Here is a 23,606-nt window from a genome sequence, read left to right on the forward strand (position 1 = left end):
CAAAAGTTTCAATTTTTTTCTTTTTTTATTGAAGTATAGTTGATGTACAATATTATATAAGTTATAGGTGTACAATACAGTGACTCACAATTTTTTTTGTGACTCACAGTTTTTAAAGGTTATATCCATTTGTAGTTATTACAAAATATTGCAAAAGTTTTTAATTTAATGAGGTCCAATTTATCACATTTTCCCTTTATGCATCATGCTTTTTGTGTAAAGTCTAAGAACACTGACCGGACATAGATCTCTAAGAATTTATCCTGTTTTTTCCTAGAAGTTTTAGTTTTCTATCTAAGTCTGTAATCCATTTTGAGTTAATTTTTGTATGAAGTATGAAACTTAGGTTGAGGTTCTATTTTTCCCTATGCCTGTCCACTTGCTCCAGCACCACTTATTGAAAAAGCAATCTCTCCTCCATTGAATTTTTTAACCTTTGTCAAAAATCAGTTGGACATACTCATGTGGGTCTAATTCTGGTTTCTCTAACCTGTTCCATTGATCTATATATCTGTCTCTCCATCGATACCACACTGTTTTCATTACTATAGCTATCTAGTAGGTCTTAACACTGGATAAAATGATTCCTCCTATTTTATCCTTCTTTTTCAAAGGTGTTGTAGCTCAGTTAACATTTTTATTGCCAATGTTTTGAACTCTTTATCTGAAAAATTATTTGTTTTATTATTTTTTCAGAGGTTTTCTCTTGCTCTTTCAATTTTGAGTAGTTCCTCTGCCTTTTCATTTTGCTTAACTTTCTCTGCCTCTAGGAATTCAGGTGAAACAGTTATTCCGGCCTTGAAGTGGCATTCTTATGTGGGAGTGTCCCTATACAGACTAAATGTGCCCAGTGCCTTTGGTGGGAGGGCTGGATCTGATGTAGATGCTCGTCACGTCTTTCCTCAGGGTGTGTTGGCAGCTATCACCTTGGTAGGGGGTAGGGCTGGAGATGGAGGGCTAGAGCTGATGCCAGGTGTGAAGTGGGACTTCCTCTCTGCTTAGTGGCCATCACTGCCTTGTCAGGGTCATGGTCTGATCCCAAGTTGCTGGAGCAGAAACCCTGAGGGCCGGGCTCAAGCTGACTCTGTTCCCTTAAAGAGTCTGTTTTTCCCTCTCCCTGCACCAGGGCCTTTACCCCAGAGGGGTGTGCTGAAGCATGTGGGGCCTGTATGTAGACAGAGGTTCAGTGCACGGCCTGTATAGGCACCTGGTACTCCACTGAGATGCAGCCTTGGGTGTGAATCCCCTTTGTCTCTCAAAGCCAATCACTGAGCCCTGCCTCCGCCACCCCTGCCCTATTGTAGAACCACTCTGCAAGTCCGGCAAGGACCTGCATGGACTCTCAGCAGGCACTGGCAGATTAGTCATGGTAGAGGGGCCTCTCTCAGTGATCTGGGTGGCTCCTGGTGTGCTGCCTGAGTAAGCAACAACACTGGCTACCGCTGCCCACCTGGGCTCCTCCCCAGGATGGGTCACCTCTGTGTCCCATGGTCTAGTCTTTTCCCTGGTCCTGGCTGCCGCAGATCCAGTACTGCACTGTGGTGTGGAGTAAGCAGGGACAGAGCATTTGTTCAGGTCAGGCTGGGAAGTGGACCGAGGCAGTCACTGGCAACCTAGCAGCCACTAGGGTAGACCTCTCTCTGCCCTGCCTTGGGAGCTGGTCAACACATGCATGCTCCTCCTGAGCGGTATCCAGGCTTCTCCAGCCTTTCCATCTGACCCAGTGTTCCTCCAGCCAGGCACGGGGGCCTCTCCTCTGAGTAGGACCCCAGAACTGGGATGCCCGGTCTGTAGCTTGACCTGCTCACTCCACAGGTCCACTCTCGTAATCTCGCTTTTCCTCTGAGTCCCCTTCTAGGGGCCCAGGTCCTGAACTAATCACTTTTCTTCCTTCCTACCTAACTATGTGTGTACCTTTCTTACAGCTTTGGTTGTATAGGAGTTCTTCTACCAGTTTCCAGTTAGTTTTAAGTGAGAATTATTCATGGGGGGATGGGAGTTCCATGTCCTCTTACTCCATCTTGATTTCCCATCTTTCAGATTTTAAATCCTTCAGATTTTAAAATCCTGGGATACGTAAATAAATTGCGCAAAAATGTGTATACAAAGACATGTCAAATATTTACCCACATTTTTTAATGGACTCATACTAGACATAGTTATATAACCTGCTTTTGCTGTTAGCAATGCATCATGAACATTTTTCTTTGCTAGTTAGTGTACCATTATGTCATTATTTTAACAATTACACAGTATTATATGAAGTTGCAATTTATTTTACCACAATTATGGACAATTCAGTTGTTGCTAATTTTTCTCTGACGTAAAAACTGTGCTCTGACCATCCCCATACATACACTTTCACACTTGTAAAATTACTTCTAAATTCCCAGAAGTAGAATTGCTTGACCAGAGATTTTGTGGGTTTTTAAGACTTTTGATGGACATGTCTTTTTGCACCATATAATTCATAGGAATGAATTAATGGGAGAAATGTTACACCAAGTCAAGGAAAGGAGGAACCAGAAATGGGAGAATTGTCAGAACTTTCCAGAACCCCCTCAAGTCTCACCTGCTGCCTCCAGTGCTGGGTTGAAGTTGTATGCACTGGCCTTTTATGTTTATTGAGTTGCCTCCATTTGCCTACTTTTAATAATTTTCATGTTCTCCTGAGCTTATAATACACAAAGCAGCCTCTTCAAAAAGAGAATTTCTGTGGGGAATAAAAAGCTGCGTAGGCACCCACAGGGTGGAAGCACAGGTTGACTGTCTTCAGTGTATTGTCTAGATCCATAGACTTAGAATCACACCGTATAGCCACCAGACAGGGAGTTTCCACTGTGACTCATTAAGGCTACCTGGAGGTGAGAGCAAGGGTTTCTGTTTTCATTTTTCTCCAGATTTTTCTTTCAGATCCTTCTCAGCTGTATTTAGCTCTAGTGAGACTTGGGGGACCTTTCGCTTTACCATGTCTAAAGTAGGACTAGAAAAGAGGAGGGAGAGGATTTGAGAAGATTCAGATGAGAGATGGATGTTCCCCACAATAGAACAAAGCATAGAAGAAAGAACCAGGCTTCAAATGCAAGGAAGGTTAAGAGAGAGAAGGAGGGAGAAGCAAAATGGGGGACAGTTTTTTGTGCAGGGCAGCTCTGGACTGTTTTTGAGGCAAGAAGGGAGTTTCAGTTGTATCTTTCTAATAACAAACCAACATGGCTTAGGAAAGTGACAATTAATGCAGCTCTTTGTTTTGGCCCCAATTCTGCCCTTCCATTTTTCCTTTTGAAAATGTTGCTTGACTACATCTTACTGATTTTTTTTACCCTCGTGGATTTGGTATTATTAAAGCTTCATTATAAGAGTAAGAGAATTATGGCTAAAAATTCAAAATATCAAAAACTTTATTTTTTTAATGTAGATTCATTCAAACCCATTTTTATGGGTTAAAGACAGGGTAAATGTAATTCTGGGAGGAGCCAGGAACATAAGGAGTCAAAACAATTACTTTATCAGTCATGGATCTCTCAAAATGATCAGCTGTTTTAACACCATGTACTTACAATCATAGTTCAATGTGATGAAGTTTCTGTACATTTTCTTTGAACCCTTTATCCATTTTCAAGTTTAAAGTATGGCAGTTATCTAGTCCTTATCCACCCCCCATGGACTTGTGGTTAAGAACGTGCACTCCAGCTAGAGTCACACTCCTTTGGTCTGAATCCTAGCTTCACCTCTTACTGACTGTGTAACTTTGGTCAAATTTCTTATACTCTGGGCTTCACTTGTCTCATCTGTTAAATAGGGATGATAATAGTAGCCACATTAAAGGGCTGTTTGTGGATTAAATGAGAATCTATGTATGTATAGTGCATCACATAGGAAGCCATATAAATGTTAACTATTGTTGTCCTTATCTCCTCTATCATTTCTGGACATCAAAGACAGAACCACATTTTCCCGTAATCCTGCATAAGGCCTATTAACCCTAAATCACCTGGCTGAAGGAAACCATAATAAAAGATTTTAATATCATCATTTCCTTTGTTATCACCAGAACAAAGATTTCTGAAATATAATAAGCGGTAGCATTTGTTGTGCACCTGCTAATTTCCAGACACCACACTAAGCCTTTTTGCATCACTTCTTTTAATTATCTTCACAGCCATACAAATGAGGACTTGTATTTCACCTCTTTTACAGATGAGGTTTCAGAGGCTTAGGGAGGTTTTACTGGGGTCACACGGCCAGTGCATGGCAAATGTGAGCAGAACCAGGTCCTACTTAAGCTTAGGCTCCTTACTACCGTAACTAGATATATTACGCTGGCCAGAGTTATTAGGACTGGCGTTCTTCAGTAACAGTAGTCGTTATCCAGAGTAACACAGACTCAGGTGACCAAACTGGCCACTCACGGTGGCCTCAGCTTACTAAATGTTGGGTTGGCCAAACAGTTCATTCGGTTTTAAGTGAAAATAAAAGACATTTTTCATTTTCACCAAGAATATTATTGAACAGTGTATTCACTAACGGAATGAACTGTTTGGCCAGCCCAATATCTCCATGCTAAGCAGAACCATTACCTCACATGGACCAACTGGGAACTGTAGGACACCATGGTCGTCATCCAGCTGCTGGTTTACCAGAGCAAGGAGACTTCTTTAAAGTCAGTCAGCCTTGTACCCCTTACTTGATCAGGCACACGTTGGAATGTCCACCACTATAATCTGCATCAACATTTTTATTTGGGGAAGTAAACAAGCAGGACTTCAGGGTACCACGCATACATAATCTGATCCACTCCAGAACCGTGTTAATCCAGGTCTCAAGAGACAGCGGGTCAGAACACAGCTTCTTTCCTCTACACCCAGCTAGTTGATTTAAGGTTCTTTTCAGAATCAAGAGTGAGAGGGGCGAACAGATGACTGAGAAATGGAAGAGCCCCATCTCAGATAAACCATCAGAGTTCTTTGGAAAGCTCAAAGTGTTTTTACTAACGTCAAAGAATTAGAATCACGGACTTTAGAAAATTTTAGCAAACACCATGAAGCTAAGAGCTTGAACAAGGAAGGGGAACCTTGGATCCACTCTTGGACATTCATGTACGTTGTTCTGAAAAACAATCCCGTTATGGGACTATATGTTATGGGTATGTTTAAGAGTGGAGTGTTTACTGTTTTTGAGAACATGTATCAAATTAGTTTGGAAGGCAGGTCAAATAGCACTGCTGGTTATCGCTCATTCTCTTCTCTGCCTTGTGTTCCCTGATAAATAAACCCCTATTATTTTTCTATTTTATTTGGAATTAATCTTTCTTTGAACTTGAAATATACCAGGATTTCAGATACATCATAGGAAAATTAAGTCCCAGTGGTAACCCTGCAAAGTGCAAACATTCAAGTTAACATATCAAAATGAAAAATTATTTGATAACAAAATGTTGATTTTTCTTAACTTTTTATTTTATATTGGAGTATAGTTGATTAACAATGTTGTGTTAGTTTCAGGTGTACAGCAAAGTGATTCAGTTATACATATACATGTATCTATTCTTTTTCAAATTATTTTCCCATTTAGGTTATTACACAATATTGAGCAGAGTTCCCTGTGCTATACAGTAGGTCCTTGTTGGTTATCTAGCAGTGTGTATGTGTCAATCCCATACTTCCAATTTATGCCTCCCCCCACCACCTTTCCCCTTTGGTAACCGTAAGTTTGTTTTCTGTCCATCTGTTTCTGTTTTTCAAATAAGTTCGTTTGTATCATTTTTTTAAGATTCTAAATAGAAGCGATATCATATGATATTTGTCTTTCTCCATCTGACTTACTTCACTTAGTGTGATAATCTCTAGGTCCATCCATGTTGCTGCAAATGGCATTATTTCATTATTTTTATGGCTGAGTAATATTCCATTGTGTATATGTACCACATCTTCTTTATCCATTCCTCTGTTGATGGACACTTAGTTTGCTTCCATGTCTTGGCTATTGTAAACCATGATGCAATGAACATTGGGATGCATGTATCCTTTCAAACCATGGTTTTCTCTGGATATATGCCCATGAGTGGGATTGCTGGATCATAGGGTAGTTTTATTTTTAGTTTTTTAAGGAACCTCCCATACTGTTCTCCATAGTAGTTGTACCAATTTACATTCCCACCAACAGTGTAGGAGGGTTCCCTTTTCTCTGCACCCTCTCCAGCATTTATTATTTGTAGACTTTTTGATGATGACCATTCTGACTGGTGTGAGGTGATATCTCATTGTAGTTTTGATTTGCATTTCTCTAATAATTAGTGATGTTGAGCATCTTTACATGTGCCTCTTGGCTATCTGTATGTTTTCCTTGGAGAAATGTCTATTTAGGTCTTCTGCCCATTTTTTGATTGGGTTGTTTGTTTTTTTAATATTGAGCTGCATGAGCTGTTTATATATTTTGGAGATTAATCCCTTATTAATTAGTCGGTTGCATCATTTGCAAATATTTTCTCCCATTCTGTGGGTTGTCTTTTCATTTTGTTTATGATTTCCATTGCTGTGCAAAAGCTTCTGATATAATTAGGTCCCATTTGTTTATTTTTATTTTTATTTCTATTACCCTAGGAGACAGTCGAAAAAGATATTGCTGTGATTTATGTCAGAGTGTTCTGCCTATGTTTTCCTCTAGGAGTTTTATAGTATCAGGTCTTACATTTAGGTCTTTAATCCATTTTGAGTCTATTTTTGTATATGGTGTTAAAGAATGTTCTAATTTCATTCTGTTACATGTAGCTGTCCAGTTTTCCAAGCACCATTTATTGATGAGACTATCTTTCTCCATTGTATAGTCTTACCTCCTTTGACATAGATTAATTGACCATAGGTGTGTGGGTTTCTCTCTGGGCTTTCTATCCTGTTCCATTGATCTATATTTCTGTTTTTGTGCTAGTACTGTACTCTTTTGATGACTGTAGATTCGTAATATAGTCTGAAATCAGGGAGCCTGATTCCTCCAGCTTCGTTTTTCTTTCTCAAGATTGCTTTGCCTATTCGGGATTTTTTGTGTCTCAATACAAATTGTAGGATTTTTTGCTCTAGTCCTGTGAAAAATGCCATTGGTAATTTAATAGGGATTGCATTGAATCTGCAGATTGCCTTGGGTAATACAGTCATTTTCACAATATTGATTCCTCCATCCAAGAACACACTAGATCTTTCCATGTGTTTGTGTCCTCTTTGATTTCTTTCATCAGCATCTTACAGTTTTCAGAGTACTGGTCTTTTGCATCCTTAGGTAGGTTAATTCCTAGGTATTTTATTCTTTTTGATGTGATGGTAAATGGAATTGTTTAACTTCCCCTTCTGATGTTTTGTTGTTAGTGTATAGAAATGCAACAGATCCTGTGTATTAATTTTGTATCCTGCAACTTTACCAATTCATTGATGAGCTCTAGTAGTTTTCTGGTGGCATCTTTAAGATTTTCTATGTATAGTATTGTGTCATCTGCCAACAGTGACAGTTTTACTTCTTTTTTTCCGATTTGGATTCATTTTTCTTCTCTGATTGCCATGGCTAGGACATCCAAAACTAAGTTGAAAAAAGAGGCAAGAGTGGACATCCTTGTCTTGTTCCTGATCTTAGAGGAAATGCTCTCAGCTTTTCACCATTGAGAATGATGTTAGCCGTAGGTTTGTCATATATGGCCTTTATTATGTTGAGGTAGGTTCCCTCTATGCCCACTTTCTGGAGAGTTTTTATAATAAATCGGTGTTGAATTTTGTCAAAAGCTTTTTCTGCATCTATTGAGATGACCATATGGTTTTTATTCTTGTTGATGTGGTATATCACACTGATTAATTTGTGGATATTGAAAAATCCTTGCATCCCCAGGATAAAGCCCACATGATCATGGTATATGATCCTTTTAATGTATTTTTGGATTCAGTTTGCTAGTATTTTGTTTAGGATTTTTGCATCTATGTTCCTCAGTGTTATTGATCCTGTAGTTTTCTTTTTGTGTGACATTTTTGTCTGGTTTTGGTATCAGGGTGATGGTGGTATTATAGAATGAATTTGGGAGTGTTCCTCCCTCTGCTATATTTTGGAAGAGTTTCAGAAGGATATGTGTTAACTCTTCTCTAAATGTTTGATAAAATTTGCCTGTGAAGCCATCTGGTCCTGGACTTTTGTTTGTTGGGAGTTTTTAAATCACAGTTTCAATTTCAGTACATGTGATCTGTTCATATTTTCTGTTTCTTCCAGGTTCAGTCTTGGGAGACTGTACCTTTCTAAGAATTTGTCCGTTTCTTCTAGGTTGTCCATTTTATTGGCATATAGTTTGCTTGTAGTAGTGTCTTATGATCCTTTGTATTTCTGTGGCTTCCATTGTAACTTCTTCATTTTCATATCTAATTTTATTGATTTGAGCCCTCTCCCTCTTTTTTTTGATGGGTCTGGCTAAAGGTTTATCAATTTTGTTAATCTCAAAGAACCAGCTTTTAGTTTCATTTATCTTTTCTATTGTTTCCTTCATCTATATTTCATTTATTTCTGATCTTTATGATTTCTTTCCTTCTACTAACTTTCTTTCCTTCTACAAACAAAACTTTGGGTTTTGTTTCTCTAATTTCTTTAGGTATAAGGTTAGGTTGTTTGAGGTTTTTCTTGTTTCCTGAGGTAAGATTGTATTGCTATAAACTTCCCTCTTAGAACTGCTTTTGCTGCGTCCCTTAGGCTTGAGATTGTTGTGCTTCCCTTTTCATTTGTCTCTAGGTATTTTATTTCCTCTTTGATTTTTTTTTTTTTTTAGTGATCCATTGGTTGTTTAGTAGTGTATTGTTTAGTCTCCATGTGTTTGTGTTTTTTACAGGTTTTTTTTTCTTGTAGTTGATTTCTAACCTCAAAGTGTTGTGGTCAGAAAAGATGCTTGATATCATTTCAATTTTCTTAAATTTACTGAAGCTTGCTTTTTGGCCCAGCATGTGATCAGTCCCGGAGAATGTTCCATGTCCACTTGAGAAGAATGTGTGTTCTGGTGCTTTTGGATGGAATGCTGTATAAATATTAAATTCATCTGGTCTAATGTGTTGTTTAAGTCCTGTGTTTCCTTATTTATTTTCATTTTGGATGATCTGTCTGTTGGTGAAAGTGGGGTGTTAAAGTCCCCTACTATTATTGTGTTACTGTCAATTTCCCCTTTTACGGCTGCTAGCATTTGCCTTATGTACTGAGGTGCTCCTATATTGGGTGCGTGTATATTTACAATTGTTATATCTTCTTCTTGGATTGATCCCTTGATCATTATGGGGTGTCCTTCCTTGTCTCTTGTAACATTCTTTATTTTAAAGTCTATTTTGTCTGATATGAGTATTGCTACTCCAGCTTTCTTTTGGTTTCCATTTGCATGGAATAGCTTTTTCCATTCCCTTGTTTTCAGTCTGTATGTGTCTCTAGATCTGAAGTGGGTCTGTTGTAGACAGCCTGTATACAGGTCTTGTTTTTGTATCCATTCAGCAAGTCTATGTCTTTGGGTTGGAGCATTTAATCCATTTTAGGTAATTATCAATATGTATGCTCTTATTGCCATTTTCTTAATTGTTTTTGGTTCGTTTTGTAGGCCTTTTTTCTTCCCTCCTCTTTTGTTCTCTTGTGATTTGATGACTTAGTGTTGTGTTTGGATTCCTTTTTCTCTTTTGTGTGTATATCTATTGTAGATTTTTGGCTTGGTTACCATGAGGTTTTGATATAGCAATCCGTATATAAACAAGATTGTTTTAATTTCCAGTGCGTTTCCAATATCCTGCAGTTTTGCTCTCCTCTTCTCATGATTGCTGGTTTTGATATCATATTTGTGTATGGGTAATTTCCTACTTTTACTATATGTTTGCCTTTACAGGTGAGCTTTTCCATTCATAATTGTTTCTAGTTGTGACCTTTTCTTTTCCACCTAGAGAAATTCCTTTAGCATTTGTTGTAGAGCTGGTTTGGTGGTGCTGAATTCTCTCAGCTTTTGCTTGTCTGTAAAGCTTTTGATTTCTCCGTTGAATCTGAATGAGAGCGGTGTTGGATAGTCTTCTTGGTTACGGGTCCTTCCCTTTCATCATTTTAAATATATTGTGCCACTCCCTTCTGGCCTACAGAGTTTCTGCTGAGAAATCAGTTGATAACCTTATGGGAGTTCCCTTGTATGTTATTTGTTGCTTTCCCCTTGTTGCCTTTAATATTTTTTCTTTATCTTTAATTTTTGTCAATTTGAGTACTCTGTGTCTCGGTGTGTTCCTCCTTGGGTTTATCCTATATGGGACTCTCTCTCTGTGCTTCCTGGACTTGGGTGATTTGTTCCTTTCCCAGGTTAGGGAAGTTTTCAGCTGTTATCTCTTCAAGTATTTTCTCAGGTTGTTTCTCTCTCTCTTCTCCTTCTGGGACCCCTTTAATGTGAATGTTGGTGTGTGCAATGTTGTCCCCTAGACTGTCCTCATTTCTTTTCATTCTTTATTCTGTTCCATGGCAGTGATTTTCACCATTCTGTCTTCCAGGTCACTTATCTGTTGTTCTGCCTCACTTATTCTGCTCTTGATTCCTTCTAGTGTATTTTTCATTGCAGTTATTGTATTGTTCCTCTCTGTTAGTTCTTCTAGGACTTTGTTAAACATTTCTTGTATCTTCTTGCTCCATCCCTCCATTCTTTTTCCAAGATCTTGGATCACTATCATTACTCTAAATTATTATTATTATTATTTTTTGTGGTACGTGGGCCTCTCACTGTTGTGGCCTCTCCCGTTGCAGAGCACAGGCTCTGGATTCATGGGCTTAGTGGCCATGGCTCACGGGCCCAGCCACTCTGGCATGTGGGATCTTTCCGGACTGGGGCACAAACCCATGTCCCCTGCATCGGCAGGCAGACTCTCAACTGCTGCACCACCTGGGAAGCCCTGAATTCTTTTTTTGGGTAGATTACCTATTGCCCCTTCACGTAGTTGTTCTTCTGGGGTTTTATCTTGTTTCTTCATCTGAGACGTTTCCTCTCCTGTCTCATTTTTTCTCACATTCTGTGATTGCAGTTTCTGTTCCACAGGCTGCAGGATTGTAGTTCTTCTTGTTCCTGCTGTCTGGCCCCTGGTGGATGAGGTTGTCTCAGAGGCTTGTGCAAGTTTCCTGGTGGGAGAGACTGGTTCCTGCCCACTGGTGGGTGGAACTGGGTATGTTCCTCTGGTGGCCAGGGCCGTGTCAAGTGGGCAGCTATATGCTCAGGAAGACTTTAAGCAGCCTGTGTGCTGATGGGTGGGGCTGTGTTTCCTGCCCTGTTGGATGTCTGGACTGAGGAGTCCCAGCACTGGAGCCTAGAGCCTGTTGGGTGGGGCCAGGTCTTGGTGAGAAAATGGTGGCCTCCCCAAGGGCTCACACCAGTGAGTACTCTCCAGAACTACCACTGCCAGTGTCTTTGTCCCTACAGTGAGCCACAGGTACCCCTGCCTTCACAGGAGACCCTCCACCACCAGCAGGTAGGTCTGGCCCAGGCCCTTATGAGGCCACTGCTTTTTTCACTGGGTCCTGGTGTGCACAAGACCTTGTGTGTGTGTGTGTGTGCCCTCCAAGAGTGGAGTTTCTGTTTGCCCCAGTCCTGTGGAATTCCTGTGATGAAACCCCGCTGGCCTTCAAAGCCAGATTCTCTGGGGGCTCCATCTCCTGTTGCCAGACCCCCAGGCTGGGAGCCTGACATGGGGCTCCGAACTTTCACTCTTGTGAGGACTTCTGTGACAATTATTTTCCAGTTTGTGGGTTGCCCACCCAGTGGGAATTGAGCCCCTCCTACTGGCTCATTGTGGCTTCTCTGGCTTTGGATTTAGGATAACTTTTTTGTTAAGTTCCAGTGTCTTTTTTGTTGATGGTTTTTCAGCAGTTAGTTGTGATTTTGGTGTTTTCATAATTAGAGGTGAGCTCACGTCCTTCTACTCTGCTATCTTGTCTCCACCCTGTTGTTCCCAAAATCCTGATTTTGTTGACCTACATGTCAATGCATGGAATAGCTCTATCTCAGCTAATCCAGGGAAGGTGCCATTGTCCTTACACAGAGGGTGAAGCAAGGGCTCTGAGTAGTTGGTTAGTGGACCTCAGTCTGCTTGGGGAGCTTTAAAAGATGCCAGTGCTCAGACCGCATTCCAGACCAAGGAAGCAGAAACTCATTGTGGACCTCACACTTTGGTATTTTTCAAAAGTTACCCTGGTGATAAAAATGAGTAGAAACAGGTGTTCTGACCTGCCAACATGAGTCCTCTTGAGCTTTTCACTTACCTCTTTTCTTCTCTTCTAAAAATAGGTGTCATTGTCTCCATTTCTTTTTCAGGGACAGTTTTTATGGGCAGAAATTTTAAGTGTTTTTCCCTTTTTCAGTTTTTACAACTCCTCTCCTAACTGGTCATTATTCAGTCAAACATCAGTAATTCCCTGATCTCTTAAACTTCACTTGGATGCCAAACAAGGTTTCTTTTTGTTTGAGCCAGTGAAGTGAGTATGTGTATGTAAGTAAGAAAGTGTGGGTTTCATATTTACTGGGGTAAATAAATATCACAACCGAAAGCAAAAACTTGTTTAAGGTTCTTAGTGACAGAGGAATTAGTACATAAATAAAATTTCCATTTGAATTCTCAAAGAGGGAAACAAAAAGTGCATAGAAGAGAGGAAAGAATAGAGAGGAATAGATACGTTGTTTAAGCAAAGAGGTCTGCCTTTCAGTCACTAGTAAAATTAGGGCCATAAACCAGATCTCTAATGTCTTTTTATGACTTAGGTTATATGGAATTTTCAAAATAAAAATCTCTTGGATTTTAAGAATAATTGTATGTTCTACCACATTTTTATTTTATTTTTTTTGCGGTACGCGGGCCTCTCACTGTTGTGGCCTCTCCTGTTGCGGAGCACAGGCTCTGGATGCGCAGGCCCAGCGGCCATGGCTCATGGCACCAGGGAAGCCCTGTTCTACCACATTGTTAAATACCTAGGACTATAAAGTTAATGTCTTTAAAGGGTGTTATAACTCCCCAGAAGTTTAGAATCATTACAGTAACTCACAATTCCAGACCACTTATGGATTCTCTTGGGATCTGGCTCTGTTGTATTATAAAAATAATTACTAGGGCTTCCCTGGTGGTGCAGTGGTTGAGAGTCTGCCTGCCAATGCAGGGGATACAGGTTCGTGCCCTGGTCTGGGAGGATCCCACATGCCGCGGAGCAGCTAGACCCGTGAGCCATGGCCGCTGGGCCTGCGCGTCCAGAGCCTGTGCTCCGCAACGGGAGAGGCCACGACAGTGGGAGGCCCGCGTACCGCAAAAAAAAAAAATTACTAATATTGAGCACTCATAATTGCCAGGCCCTATTCTGAGCACTGTTCATGTTAACTCATTTCCCTCAAAACCATATTAAAGTAGGTAAGCTTCTTACCTGGCAAGTGAAAGAGCCAGAATCCAACTAATTTAAGTAAATTTCACTCTTTCCTTGGCCTTTTATAGTTGCCATGCTGGAATGGGGTTTTTTTTTTCCAAAAAAAATTAAGAGTATAGCACAACTTGAGAGTGGGGGACTTCATGGTCAAGCAGTCCCAGCCCCTCCACCAAGCTGTTTTATGAGCAAATAACCACTCTATCAGAGGGCATCACTGCCTCTAAGAGGAATCAGCTGCTCCTTACTTCGCAATTAGCTGCTTCCCTGAAACTCAAACATCTCTTCCTGCCAGCAAGACCCCCCCAAACTGTGGGCGCTGGGAGTAGTAGCTTCCATTTCCATGCCTGAGAGCTGTGGTTCTTGAACCTTGGTGGAAAATCTAGGCATCTCAGGCACTTATTAAAATGTGTATTCCTGTATCTTTTTCTCAGATTCTGATTAAGTGGGTGAAGGGTGGAGCCCCAAATTTTCATTGTTTTTTTAACTAGGCTGTCCCAGTATTTCCAGTGCCAGTGATATGCACACTTGATTGACATGATACACAGTATCTGAAAGTCCTCACTGCCACCAGTTATTGCATGGCTACACTCATAGAAATGGTCATGTGATTTGAAGTAAGTAACCTTGCCAACATTTCTTACCTATTTTTAAGAGGTCAAATGACCCTGCGCTGTGTGGTTCAACTCCATAAATATTGCCACAGTTTCATCACTGGCAAGATCTTCAGGTCTAGAGATCACTTTGACTATTTCATCTAGGTCATTTATTCTTTAAAATGAGATATCGTCATCGATTAGTCAATTTGAAGCAAGGTGGGTGGTCATGTACAAACGCCTGCAAAAAAGAAAAAATCCCACCAAAATCATATATATGAATTTAGTCTCTTGATGTATTCTGTGTACCACCCAAACAGTAGACTTAGGAAACCAGAACCGCCCCCCCCACCCCAGAGAGTGTCTTGCCCAAGAACACACTGACAGAAGAGCCCAGAGGGTCCCCTTGATGAGACTTCTCCCACGAACGCAGCAGGAAGCTCTGAACCACCTGGTCTGTCCCCTGCATCATCAGTAATTCACAGGTGATGGGAGGCGGCAACCATGCCTCCGTAGCAGGCTGGGCTCCAGTCAAAATCTGCTCCTGAGCGCGAAGCACTTGAGAGTTGCACAGCTGGCCCCCAGCACATGCAGAGTCAAGACGAAGATAAACCACGTGGGATGGTACTCTGGGTAATACGTAAACCCTTCCTGTGACCTGCAGGGCTGTAAGAACTATCCTTTTTACAGAGGAGATGTTTGTTTGAGGCTTAGTCTGTATGTAGCGATAAAGTTTAAGTTCAGTTAGAAAATCATTTCTGGAGGAAAGGGGAGTGTGTTGATATCTAATCAATATTCCTGCATATTGACTAGATGACTTAGCCGCCAAGGTTAGATGCAGAGAACAATTATGTCCTGACTCTGTAACATAGGGCTTAATTCCAGCCACACTGCCTCCCAAACAAATCTTCCCTGTTAGTGGGTACCAAGGGGGCAGGACCAAAAGTCTAAAACTCTACGACTAATTTAAAATGTATCAGAATTCAGGGGGCGTGGGTTTGATCCCTGGCCAGGGAACTAAGGTCCTGCATGCCTTACAATGTGGCTAAAAAAAAAAAGAGTATAATTTTAGCGCTTGCATTTCCGTCAAGAAGTTTACAGGGGCTGAGCAAAGGGCTCAGAATAGTGACCAATCCATGTGTCCACCCCATCGATATTTGCCAAGATTATTCCTATTGTGAATCTTATTACATAATAAAAGACATTGCAAAGAAATTATAATATGGCTGAGCAATGAACAGAACTGAAGTTTGAGAATGAAGATGTTTATAAGGAAGGAAAAATATAAAAATAAAATTCATTAGAATTCAAGGTGGGAGTTAGTTAGAAGCAAAAATTACTATTAGAATACTAACCTGAAGTATATACGTAGGTACAGCTATACACACACATGTAAATGATTATCAACATAACTTAGTTGGTACCAATCACAGTGGCAATCGGATTCGTACATGTTTGTATTTAACGGGCCAAGTTCTGAATATGCTCACGCCATGTCAATAGTCCTTGTTGGGACTTCACTCTGGGGAATGGCATTTGAGTGGCTTTTGCCTTGTTCAGCCATAGCAGGTTGCGGGCTTGGCATTCAGGGTCAGGCCTGGCAGGGCCTCGCCTGCAGTCTGTGGTCTGCTGCTCTGTGCACTAAGCAGCGGTGAGAGAAGGTAGTTTGGGGAGATTCTGTCACACTTCATTTGGAAGTCAGAGTTGTCTCTGTTGCAGTGAAGGCTGATGGTTTGGATTTACTTGTGTTCCTACAATTTTTTTTACCCATCTTTTGAATTGAAAAGCAAAGGTCTAATGTGCAACCCAGGTAAAAAAAAAAAAACCTCCCTGATTCAGACGCCCAAACATGTTTCATTTATGTGAGGAGCTGATCGCTTTGGCAACTAATTTTCAGAGAATCCAAAGAAAGGCATTTGTAAACAGGAACCTATTATTACAAGAATTCTCATGCGCTATTCACATTAATAGGCTATTGAGAAATGGCTTAAGGGAGAAGAAGTCCCTGCAGACCCAGGAGGGCCCAGTACATCTTTGAATTTGTGCCTCACTCCCTTCTGGGGCGGCAGCAGAGATGCCATCCAGAAAGTCCAGGGTTTCCGAGTGGAGATGGGGCACCCAGGAAGTCTAGTGTGCCACGTACTGCGTGCCGGGGGAGGTATGCATGCGTAAGCTGTGGAACATGCCAGGTCCCCGCCCCTGCAGCATGGGGGGGAAGGCACTAGCCTCCGCCAGCAGCCACGCCAGCGCAGAATAACATCTCAGGTGATCCTGAGCAGCAGCTGAGCCGTAAGTGGCTTTCTCCTGCTTTAGACTCTGTTCCTTTACTTTCCTTGCTGAGCTGTCTGTCTGTCCTCGAAAAGTCAAAGCAAAATGACTTCATTGTTTTTGAGGCTGCTGCTATGTCAGGTCCTAACAACTCTTAATAATGAACAGCAAGAGACCGTGACGATGGTCTCACTGGGCTTTCACTCACCGGCCTCTGTTGTGATGGTCCTGACAGGGCTGCGGTGCGTGATCACGCATGCAAAAAGGCAGCACCCGTCCAGCAGGACGGGTTAGCAAGCTGCCTATACCTGCTTCAGTCTTTGCTCTCACGGATACAGGAAGGAGCTGTTTCAAGGTTTCTGAGTGGAAGGAACAGGGCAACCTGAAATGGACAGAGGCAAGGAAACCTTTAGCCTTCCTAGGAGGGGCAGTGAGGTCTAGGGTGAGAATGGGCTCTGAAATCAAACAGATTTGGTCTCAGAATCCTTGCTTTGTTGACGGACACCCTGTCCAGGAGGCAGACTGTCACAACATCGCTGTTTCCCACATTGTAAAAGTGGAAATAGTAACATCTACTCTATAAGGTTGATAAGAGGATTGAATGAAAATATCCGTGTAACGTGTAGCACAGAGTAAGCAGTCCGCCTCTTTATAAAACAGTAACTAAAATCTGCTTTCCGTCACAGACAGGTCAGGATCAGGGAGATGGGCCCTCAAGGTTAACCAGTTCCCTTTCAGAAAGAATGTGACAGCACAGATCCAGTAGCTTCTCAGCACCCATGGTAAAAGCATAAGAATCTACGGGCTGATAGAAACGTACGTGCTTTACGTATCATCCTCATTGGAAGTGGCAACGAATAGCAACAGAGGGGAGAGAGTAATCCAGATAGCACACAACTACACGCATGCTCAGAGCATAGTGCCTTGTGGTAACAGCGTACCTGCCATTGCTGGCTTCGCAAACGTGAGTGCAACTTGACAGTTACTAATATCTACTCTAAACCGACTGTGCAACATATTTTGCAGAGGTAACTGAAAGGACTTTGATACCAGTAACTAGGTGAGCATAGAGAAAGGAAGTTGAATATCTTACAAGTCCTGTTCACATTCTTAATAAAGGGAGCTATTTCAGATCCAGCGTCAACTTGTAATAGATGGATCTAGGCAGCTCCATTCACATTGTCTTCCCAAAGCACCAAAAGGAGCTACTCTTGCTTTGTACAAAGAAACGTTAGCATTTTACATATGATAGCTCAATTTAACAAAAGCACTCTGAAGTGGGCATGACTATCCTCATTTCACAGATTAGGAAATTGAGTCTCAGAAAAATGAAGTCACCTGCCTGGGGTCACACATTCCGCTGTGCAGGCAGAATTCCACACCCTCTGAGTCGGGTTTGCACTAAGCCCCGGTGCTCTACTCACCAAGTGTAAGTCAGTCTTGTCCTACTCCCTGTAGAGAAAGGAAATGTATGATTTTCCCAGCTTCAGAGAAAAGATGCATACAGGATTACTGGCGAACAAAGAGCTTTGAGGATGGCCATTAACGTGCCAGGCCAGGGAAGGGTGAGATGGAACGATGAACAGCATTTGCATGAAGGCAGGAGGCGTGAGCTCAAGCCTTAACATGGCTGCTTCCTTGCTGGGTGGTGCTGCACCTCTCAGAGCCCAGTATCCTCACCTATAAAGTTCCCTCTCCTCATAGAACTGTTGTCACCATCAACACAATAACATAGGTGAATCTGCTTTCCTGTTTGTAAGGCTCTAGGCAAATGTCAGTTGTTATCATGGGTCAGTTAGTTTCACTTCCACCACTGACTTGCTCTCGAATCTTTGGAAATATTTCCTGAGCCCTGAACCTTCTCATCTATAAACTAGAGCTGATGATACAGCAGCCTTCAGTAATACCCTTCAGCAGCCGTTCTCACACTTCATTGACCTAGAATCTTTTGGCATGTTGTAAAAACATGTTCCCGAGTCCCGGCACTTATGATCTAGCATGGCCGGACGGAGCCTGGTAATATTCATTCTTAAGAAGGACCCCATCTGATTCTGATGTAGATAGGCCGTGATAACGCTCTGAAACATGCCTCCCTGCAAACTCAGCGTTACAAAGAACCGTGGTATCTGTGGGTAAAGAACTTGACCAGGGTCACCTATAAGTCAGCAAGTCCTGATACCTGGATCCTGTCGTTCTGACCACACGACTGGGACTCGAGGGAACATCAAAGCTCTGTCCTGGTCACGGGGTCTCCATCGATGGTTTGATTCCAGAGTACGCAGCTGAAGCTGCTGGCACTCCACAGACCTCTTTGAGTGGCTAAGTGTCATGGCCTTTTTCCTCTTCCTCCACAGACACATTTGCAAGCAAAGTGGCCGCCACCCAGGACCAGTACGCAGATGCGTCCATAGGTAACGTCACGGGCAGCAACGCAGTGAATGTCTTCCTGGGAATTGGCGTGGCCTGGTCCATCGCTGCCATCTACCATGCAGCCAACGGGGAACAGTTCAAAGTGTCCCCTGGCACGCTGGCTTTCTCCGTCACTCTCTTCACCATTTTTGCTTTCATCAATGTCGGGGTGCTGCTGTATCGGCGGAGGCCAGAAATCGGAGGTGAGCTGGGTGGGCCCCGGACTGCCAAGCTCCTCACATCCTGCCTCTTTGTGCTCCTGTGGCTCTTGTACATTTTCTTCTCCTCCCTGGAGGCCTACTGCCACATAAAAGGCTTCTAAAGGAACAATCAGATGTAGTAAATTTATATATATATATACATATATATACATAAAAAATTATGTATAACGAACAGAAGAAACTGACATTTGTCATGTCCACTTACCTGCTGATGGAATCCAGCTTCACGAGCAGACTCTGTACTAGGGCCGGAGTGAGAAGGCATCACCTCCTGTTCCCAGGGGCGTCGTCACGTTGAACCAGGCGTGGAGGCAGGGCCATCTTTGCAGCTCAGCCTCTGAGGGCTGTGTTCTCCCCGGGTTCATAAATCGTAAAGTCTTTGATTTGTTTTCTGTTTGTTTTTGCTTGTTTGGGGGGTGGGGTTGGGGAGGTAGTTGATGTTAGGTTTTTGTTTTGGTTTTTGGGGGGAGGATCAGGGTTTTTGCTTCTCTTGTGGGAGGTGATGACCAATCTAAATGCAAATGGGTTTTGGGTAAAAATGGAAATCATTACGATAACTCTCCCTTCCCCCAAGCATTTAAAAAATTATTTTGGATTAAGAGAGGAAATGGGCATGGAAGAAGAAAGAAGCATGTCTTCACCATATAACTAAATTGCATGCGCATCTCTGGGATGGGAGCAGAGGTGAAGCTGCCTCCAGGAAGAAACATGGCAGCTGGAATGGAGCCCAGAAAAGTCATGGTCCTAGATAGAGTCTGATAGTGAAAGATAGGCCTGGCACGCTTGTTCACCAGGTACAGGAACATCGCGCCTAGATTCCCAGGAACATGCAAAATCCTTTCTTATCTCTTTAGCACTGGACTGTGATTAGGAAGGCCCTTATATTCTGGTGTTCCAGCCCTGCTAACCCCCCAGACGCCCCCATCCCAACCCTCCCGCTCACCTCCCCTCATACAAACAGGAGGAATTCCAAAAAGCACATCATCCTTTTCCACTTGCATCCCTTCCAAAAGCACATCATCCTTTTCCACTTGCATCAGTGTGTGTCCCAGTCCCACGTTGCTCTTGCCTGGGATCGCCCGTCAGTTTTGTTTGCAAAAGCATCCATGGCCTGCACACTCCTGTTCCAGTCATGACCGAACATCTGCTCCTCCTTCATGGGCCTGTTTGGGAATGTTGTTGTGATACCTGTTACACAGTGCATGGATGAAAAACAAATACAACAAAACCAAGCGTCTCTGTACATAGTAGAGTATAGCACATACCGTTCTCCCATCGGGCAACGTTGATTGATGGGTCGTTGAAGACATACGTGAGTTTTCTTTTCACCTGAGTTGTAACTTTTGTGTTGTTATTGAGTTTGATTAGGGATAAAAGGAGAAAATGGCTTATTCATGGACCTGCATGTTCATTTCTAAGAAGCAATAACTGTCACATGGGAAGTTAAAGCTATTGAGAGGACAGTAGGCAAAGTATCTTCATGGAAAATTAGCCACTTGGTACACATCAGAGCCTCAAAAACTCACCTGTTGGTTCAGGAAGGCCAAGGAGAAGGGCATGTAGAGAAGGGGATGCGTTAGATGTGCCTGAGCTTTGAAAGCTTCCATTCCCACAACACCCCTGCCCCCAAAGTATTTATTTCACATCTTCTCTGTCTGGCACAGACGGTAGATCGTGCTGGTTTGTTCATTTTAGTTTTGTATGTAAAAGGCAATTTGGAGCCCTGTTTCTTTCACCATCCAGACCCCTCTGATTGTATCTGCAGTTCCTGAGGAGGAAAGAAGCCGTGGTTAGCAACAGGCCTTTAAAAGTGTATCTTCTCTACTTAGGACTAAGGAGGAAGCAATTAAATGGGATGATGAGTGCCTCCCAGGAGCATTGCCCTGGGAGATTTTTAACGCTGGAAAAGGAATGGCTCTTTCTGTTTCACAGTATCAGAGAGGGTGGATAAACCCAACATTCCAAAGCCATGAGTCCACGAATGAGGTATAAATGGAATGACTGAGGTCCCCTCTCAGACACTTCTCTAGCCATAAAGAATCCCAGGCCGGAGACACCCCTAAGCCCTCTGTATTGATTCAAAGATCCTTAACTCTCAACAATTTTAATTTGTATTTTCTTCCACTTAATCATCAGGCTCATTCATCATTTAATAAACATTGGGTGACCGAATGAATAATTAAATGCTGGTTACCCACTCAATATGCCAGGTACTGTGCTACCTCCTGGGGACTAAACCATGGACAAGACAGCCCAGATCCCTGCCCAGAGGGGGTTAACGCAGTCACGTGGAAACAGTCTGATCTTAGGAGAAGAACACAATTCTGAAACCCTCTTGTCTAAACATCTAAGATTGTCTTTAACTGAGACCGTATAAGGCATAGGGTACGAAAAGCAGTCTATGTATCCTTAGCCCGTCTTGCAGATCTGCACATCTTCCCATTTTAAACCAAGCAAGGCAATTGTGCTGGTGATCCAATCACTGAGAAGGCCCAGTTAACCCCAATTTTTATCTTTCTTGGACAGCAGTGCTTTTCTATGCCCCCCACGGCTCTACAATTTCTCCTATCTCTTGGAGCCTCACCCCTACCTGTCATGGCCCAACACACTGGTGGCCTAACTCCTTTGAGGGCAAACTCTAACCCTTTTTTTTTTTTTTTTGAAGATTTATTAACTAGAAAGCTAGCCTAGGAACACCAAGTAAACTGTCAAGGGATATGAGTTGTTGAAACATTAGAAAGACTTTGCCCTCCTTTCTAGCCATATTTGGAATGTTAATAATCCCACAGCAAATTTTCACAAAGGACTTTAAGAAATCCTTGCCGTTGGTCAACTTCAAAGCTTTTTGGTTTGTTTGTTTGCTTTTTAAATTTTCATGTTTTCGAGACAATATGATTCTGGTTGTTCAGGGTTGTATTAGGAATTATAGTCGTGTAAAATTCTTTTGTTTGATTATTCTGTGTGTATTATGCACAGCTTGGGGGGGAAGTGCACTAATTGTGCTGTTCCTTATAAATGGTACACACTATTGACACAGACAAATAAAGTTTCTAATTGTTTCTGATTTAATCACTAGCGATACAGCATATTCTGTATGGAATGTTTTCTCTCTTCTCATTGTCATCTACTTCATCTTTTGCTTTCATGTTTTGAAGAAATAAAGACCGAAAAGGTATTATTGTGCAATTGGTATCCTCATCCAAAAGAAAGAAAATAGATGCCCAGTATTCGACTTGGCAAATGTCAACCCTTTGGTCACGCATTGTTTCCTTTTAATGTCCCAAAGGAGCACAGGGTCAGAATATTGAGATAAATGATACTTCATGCATCTCATTGTCTTTAAATTTTTCTTTAGAATTCCTCATATTATTCTTTAGAATTCCCATATTATATTCATATATGGTCATACACAGAACACTTTCCTATGGGAAGGTAATTTTCTTGGATCAACAATTAGTGTGTCTCCTGGGACCCAATCTTTGGTTTAACACAGAATGAGCAGCCAACGTCTACTTCTTTAACAGCAAAAGGAATAATTCAGTGACCAGAGTAGCCTTGCCTGTTGAGCAACTCTTCAGCAAAATGCCGTGGCCCAATGATTCTAACCTCTTATAAGCTAATTTTATTCTTTCAAAGATTCCGATTCAAGCCTTCCACCAGGGAAGGTTTTATGGAGCTTTGCTTTTGTGGCTCACAGCATAAACACACTCAGTTTTTTCTTCTTATAATTTTTGCTTACAAAGCATGCTGTCTTCAATTCTGCAGCTATTCTGATAGGTGGCTCTCGTCCACAATGAGACTTCCTGATGCAATACCCTCCCCTGCAGTGGTCTCACGATTAATAAAAGATCATTGTACACATGCTCTTGTCCACGAGGGCCTAGATTCATTGTTGATTCCACAGCCCAGGGCCCCTGCTCCTCATCTGTCAAAGTGAGATTCACCAGTTTGGCTGCTTCCATCTGAGAACATTGTGGGAGCAATCAGAAAAATAACACGTTTCCTCTGGTAGATGATGAAGCCCTCACATTCTCTAATGGTGACAAAACTTCACTATCTCAAGAATGTAAATCAACTCCTTTAAGACTTCTTTCAGTGTTTCCTGGCTCAAGATGGGCAGTTTCTCTTTGATTATGGTTTTCTGTCTGTGTCTGATTATGGGCAGTTATATCCAGAGCAAGTCATGAGTATAGTTTCATAACTTCAAGAATACCTGGCCATTTCATGATCAACCATGTACGACACTGGATCTTACAGTGACCTAAAAATGGCACTTGGCTTTTGTTGTAGTAATCACTGCACTTGGCCAAGACATTCCAGCTGTTGGTAAAATTGAGCATTTCAATTGATAAACAAGCACAGGACATAGAAGAGACATACAAAAATCACATTTCTCTTACAAAGAAAGAAAGGTGCTGTGATGAGTGGCTTCATGAACTTTCATTCAGATCTACTTACAGATTTTGGTAATGGATTGCATTTCTGCTCTTCTTTCCAACCATTGTGTTCTTATCACCTCTAGCCACATTCATTGTCTTCCACCCAACACACGTCAAGTGTTGGTCGGTCCTGATGATATTTCACCTGCAAAGATAGCATAGGAAGGGGAAACAATTGTAAGAGACATTTGATTTTTAGAACTTAACCCAGCCATGGTTAATCATCTCCCAAAGCAGAGAATGTCTTACCTATAGGAGGAGCA

At 41.9% G+C, this 23,606-nt stretch overlaps 1 protein-coding gene across 4 annotated transcripts in view; it reads left to right on the forward strand.

The window, feature by feature from the left end:
* Window positions 1-22,079, forward strand: part of SLC8A1 (solute carrier family 8 member A1) — a 345,035-nt gene extending 322,956 nt beyond the window's left edge. For all 4 annotated transcript variants that reach the window (XM_073791419.1, XM_033838665.1, XM_073791418.1 and 1 more), the window contains one exon: window positions 18,629-22,079. In XM_073791419.1, coding sequence (XP_073647520.1) covers window positions 18,629-19,005 — 377 coding nt within the window. In that variant the 3' untranslated portion in view covers window positions 19,006-22,079. The remainder of the gene's footprint in view (window positions 1-18,628) is intronic.
* Window positions 22,080-23,606: the final 1,527 nt, after the last annotated feature.

Source organism: Tursiops truncatus, chromosome 14 (genome assembly GCF_011762595.2).
Source record: "Tursiops truncatus isolate mTurTru1 chromosome 14, mTurTru1.mat.Y, whole genome shotgun sequence".
Lineage (NCBI taxonomy): Eukaryota > Metazoa > Chordata > Mammalia > Artiodactyla > Delphinidae > Tursiops > Tursiops truncatus.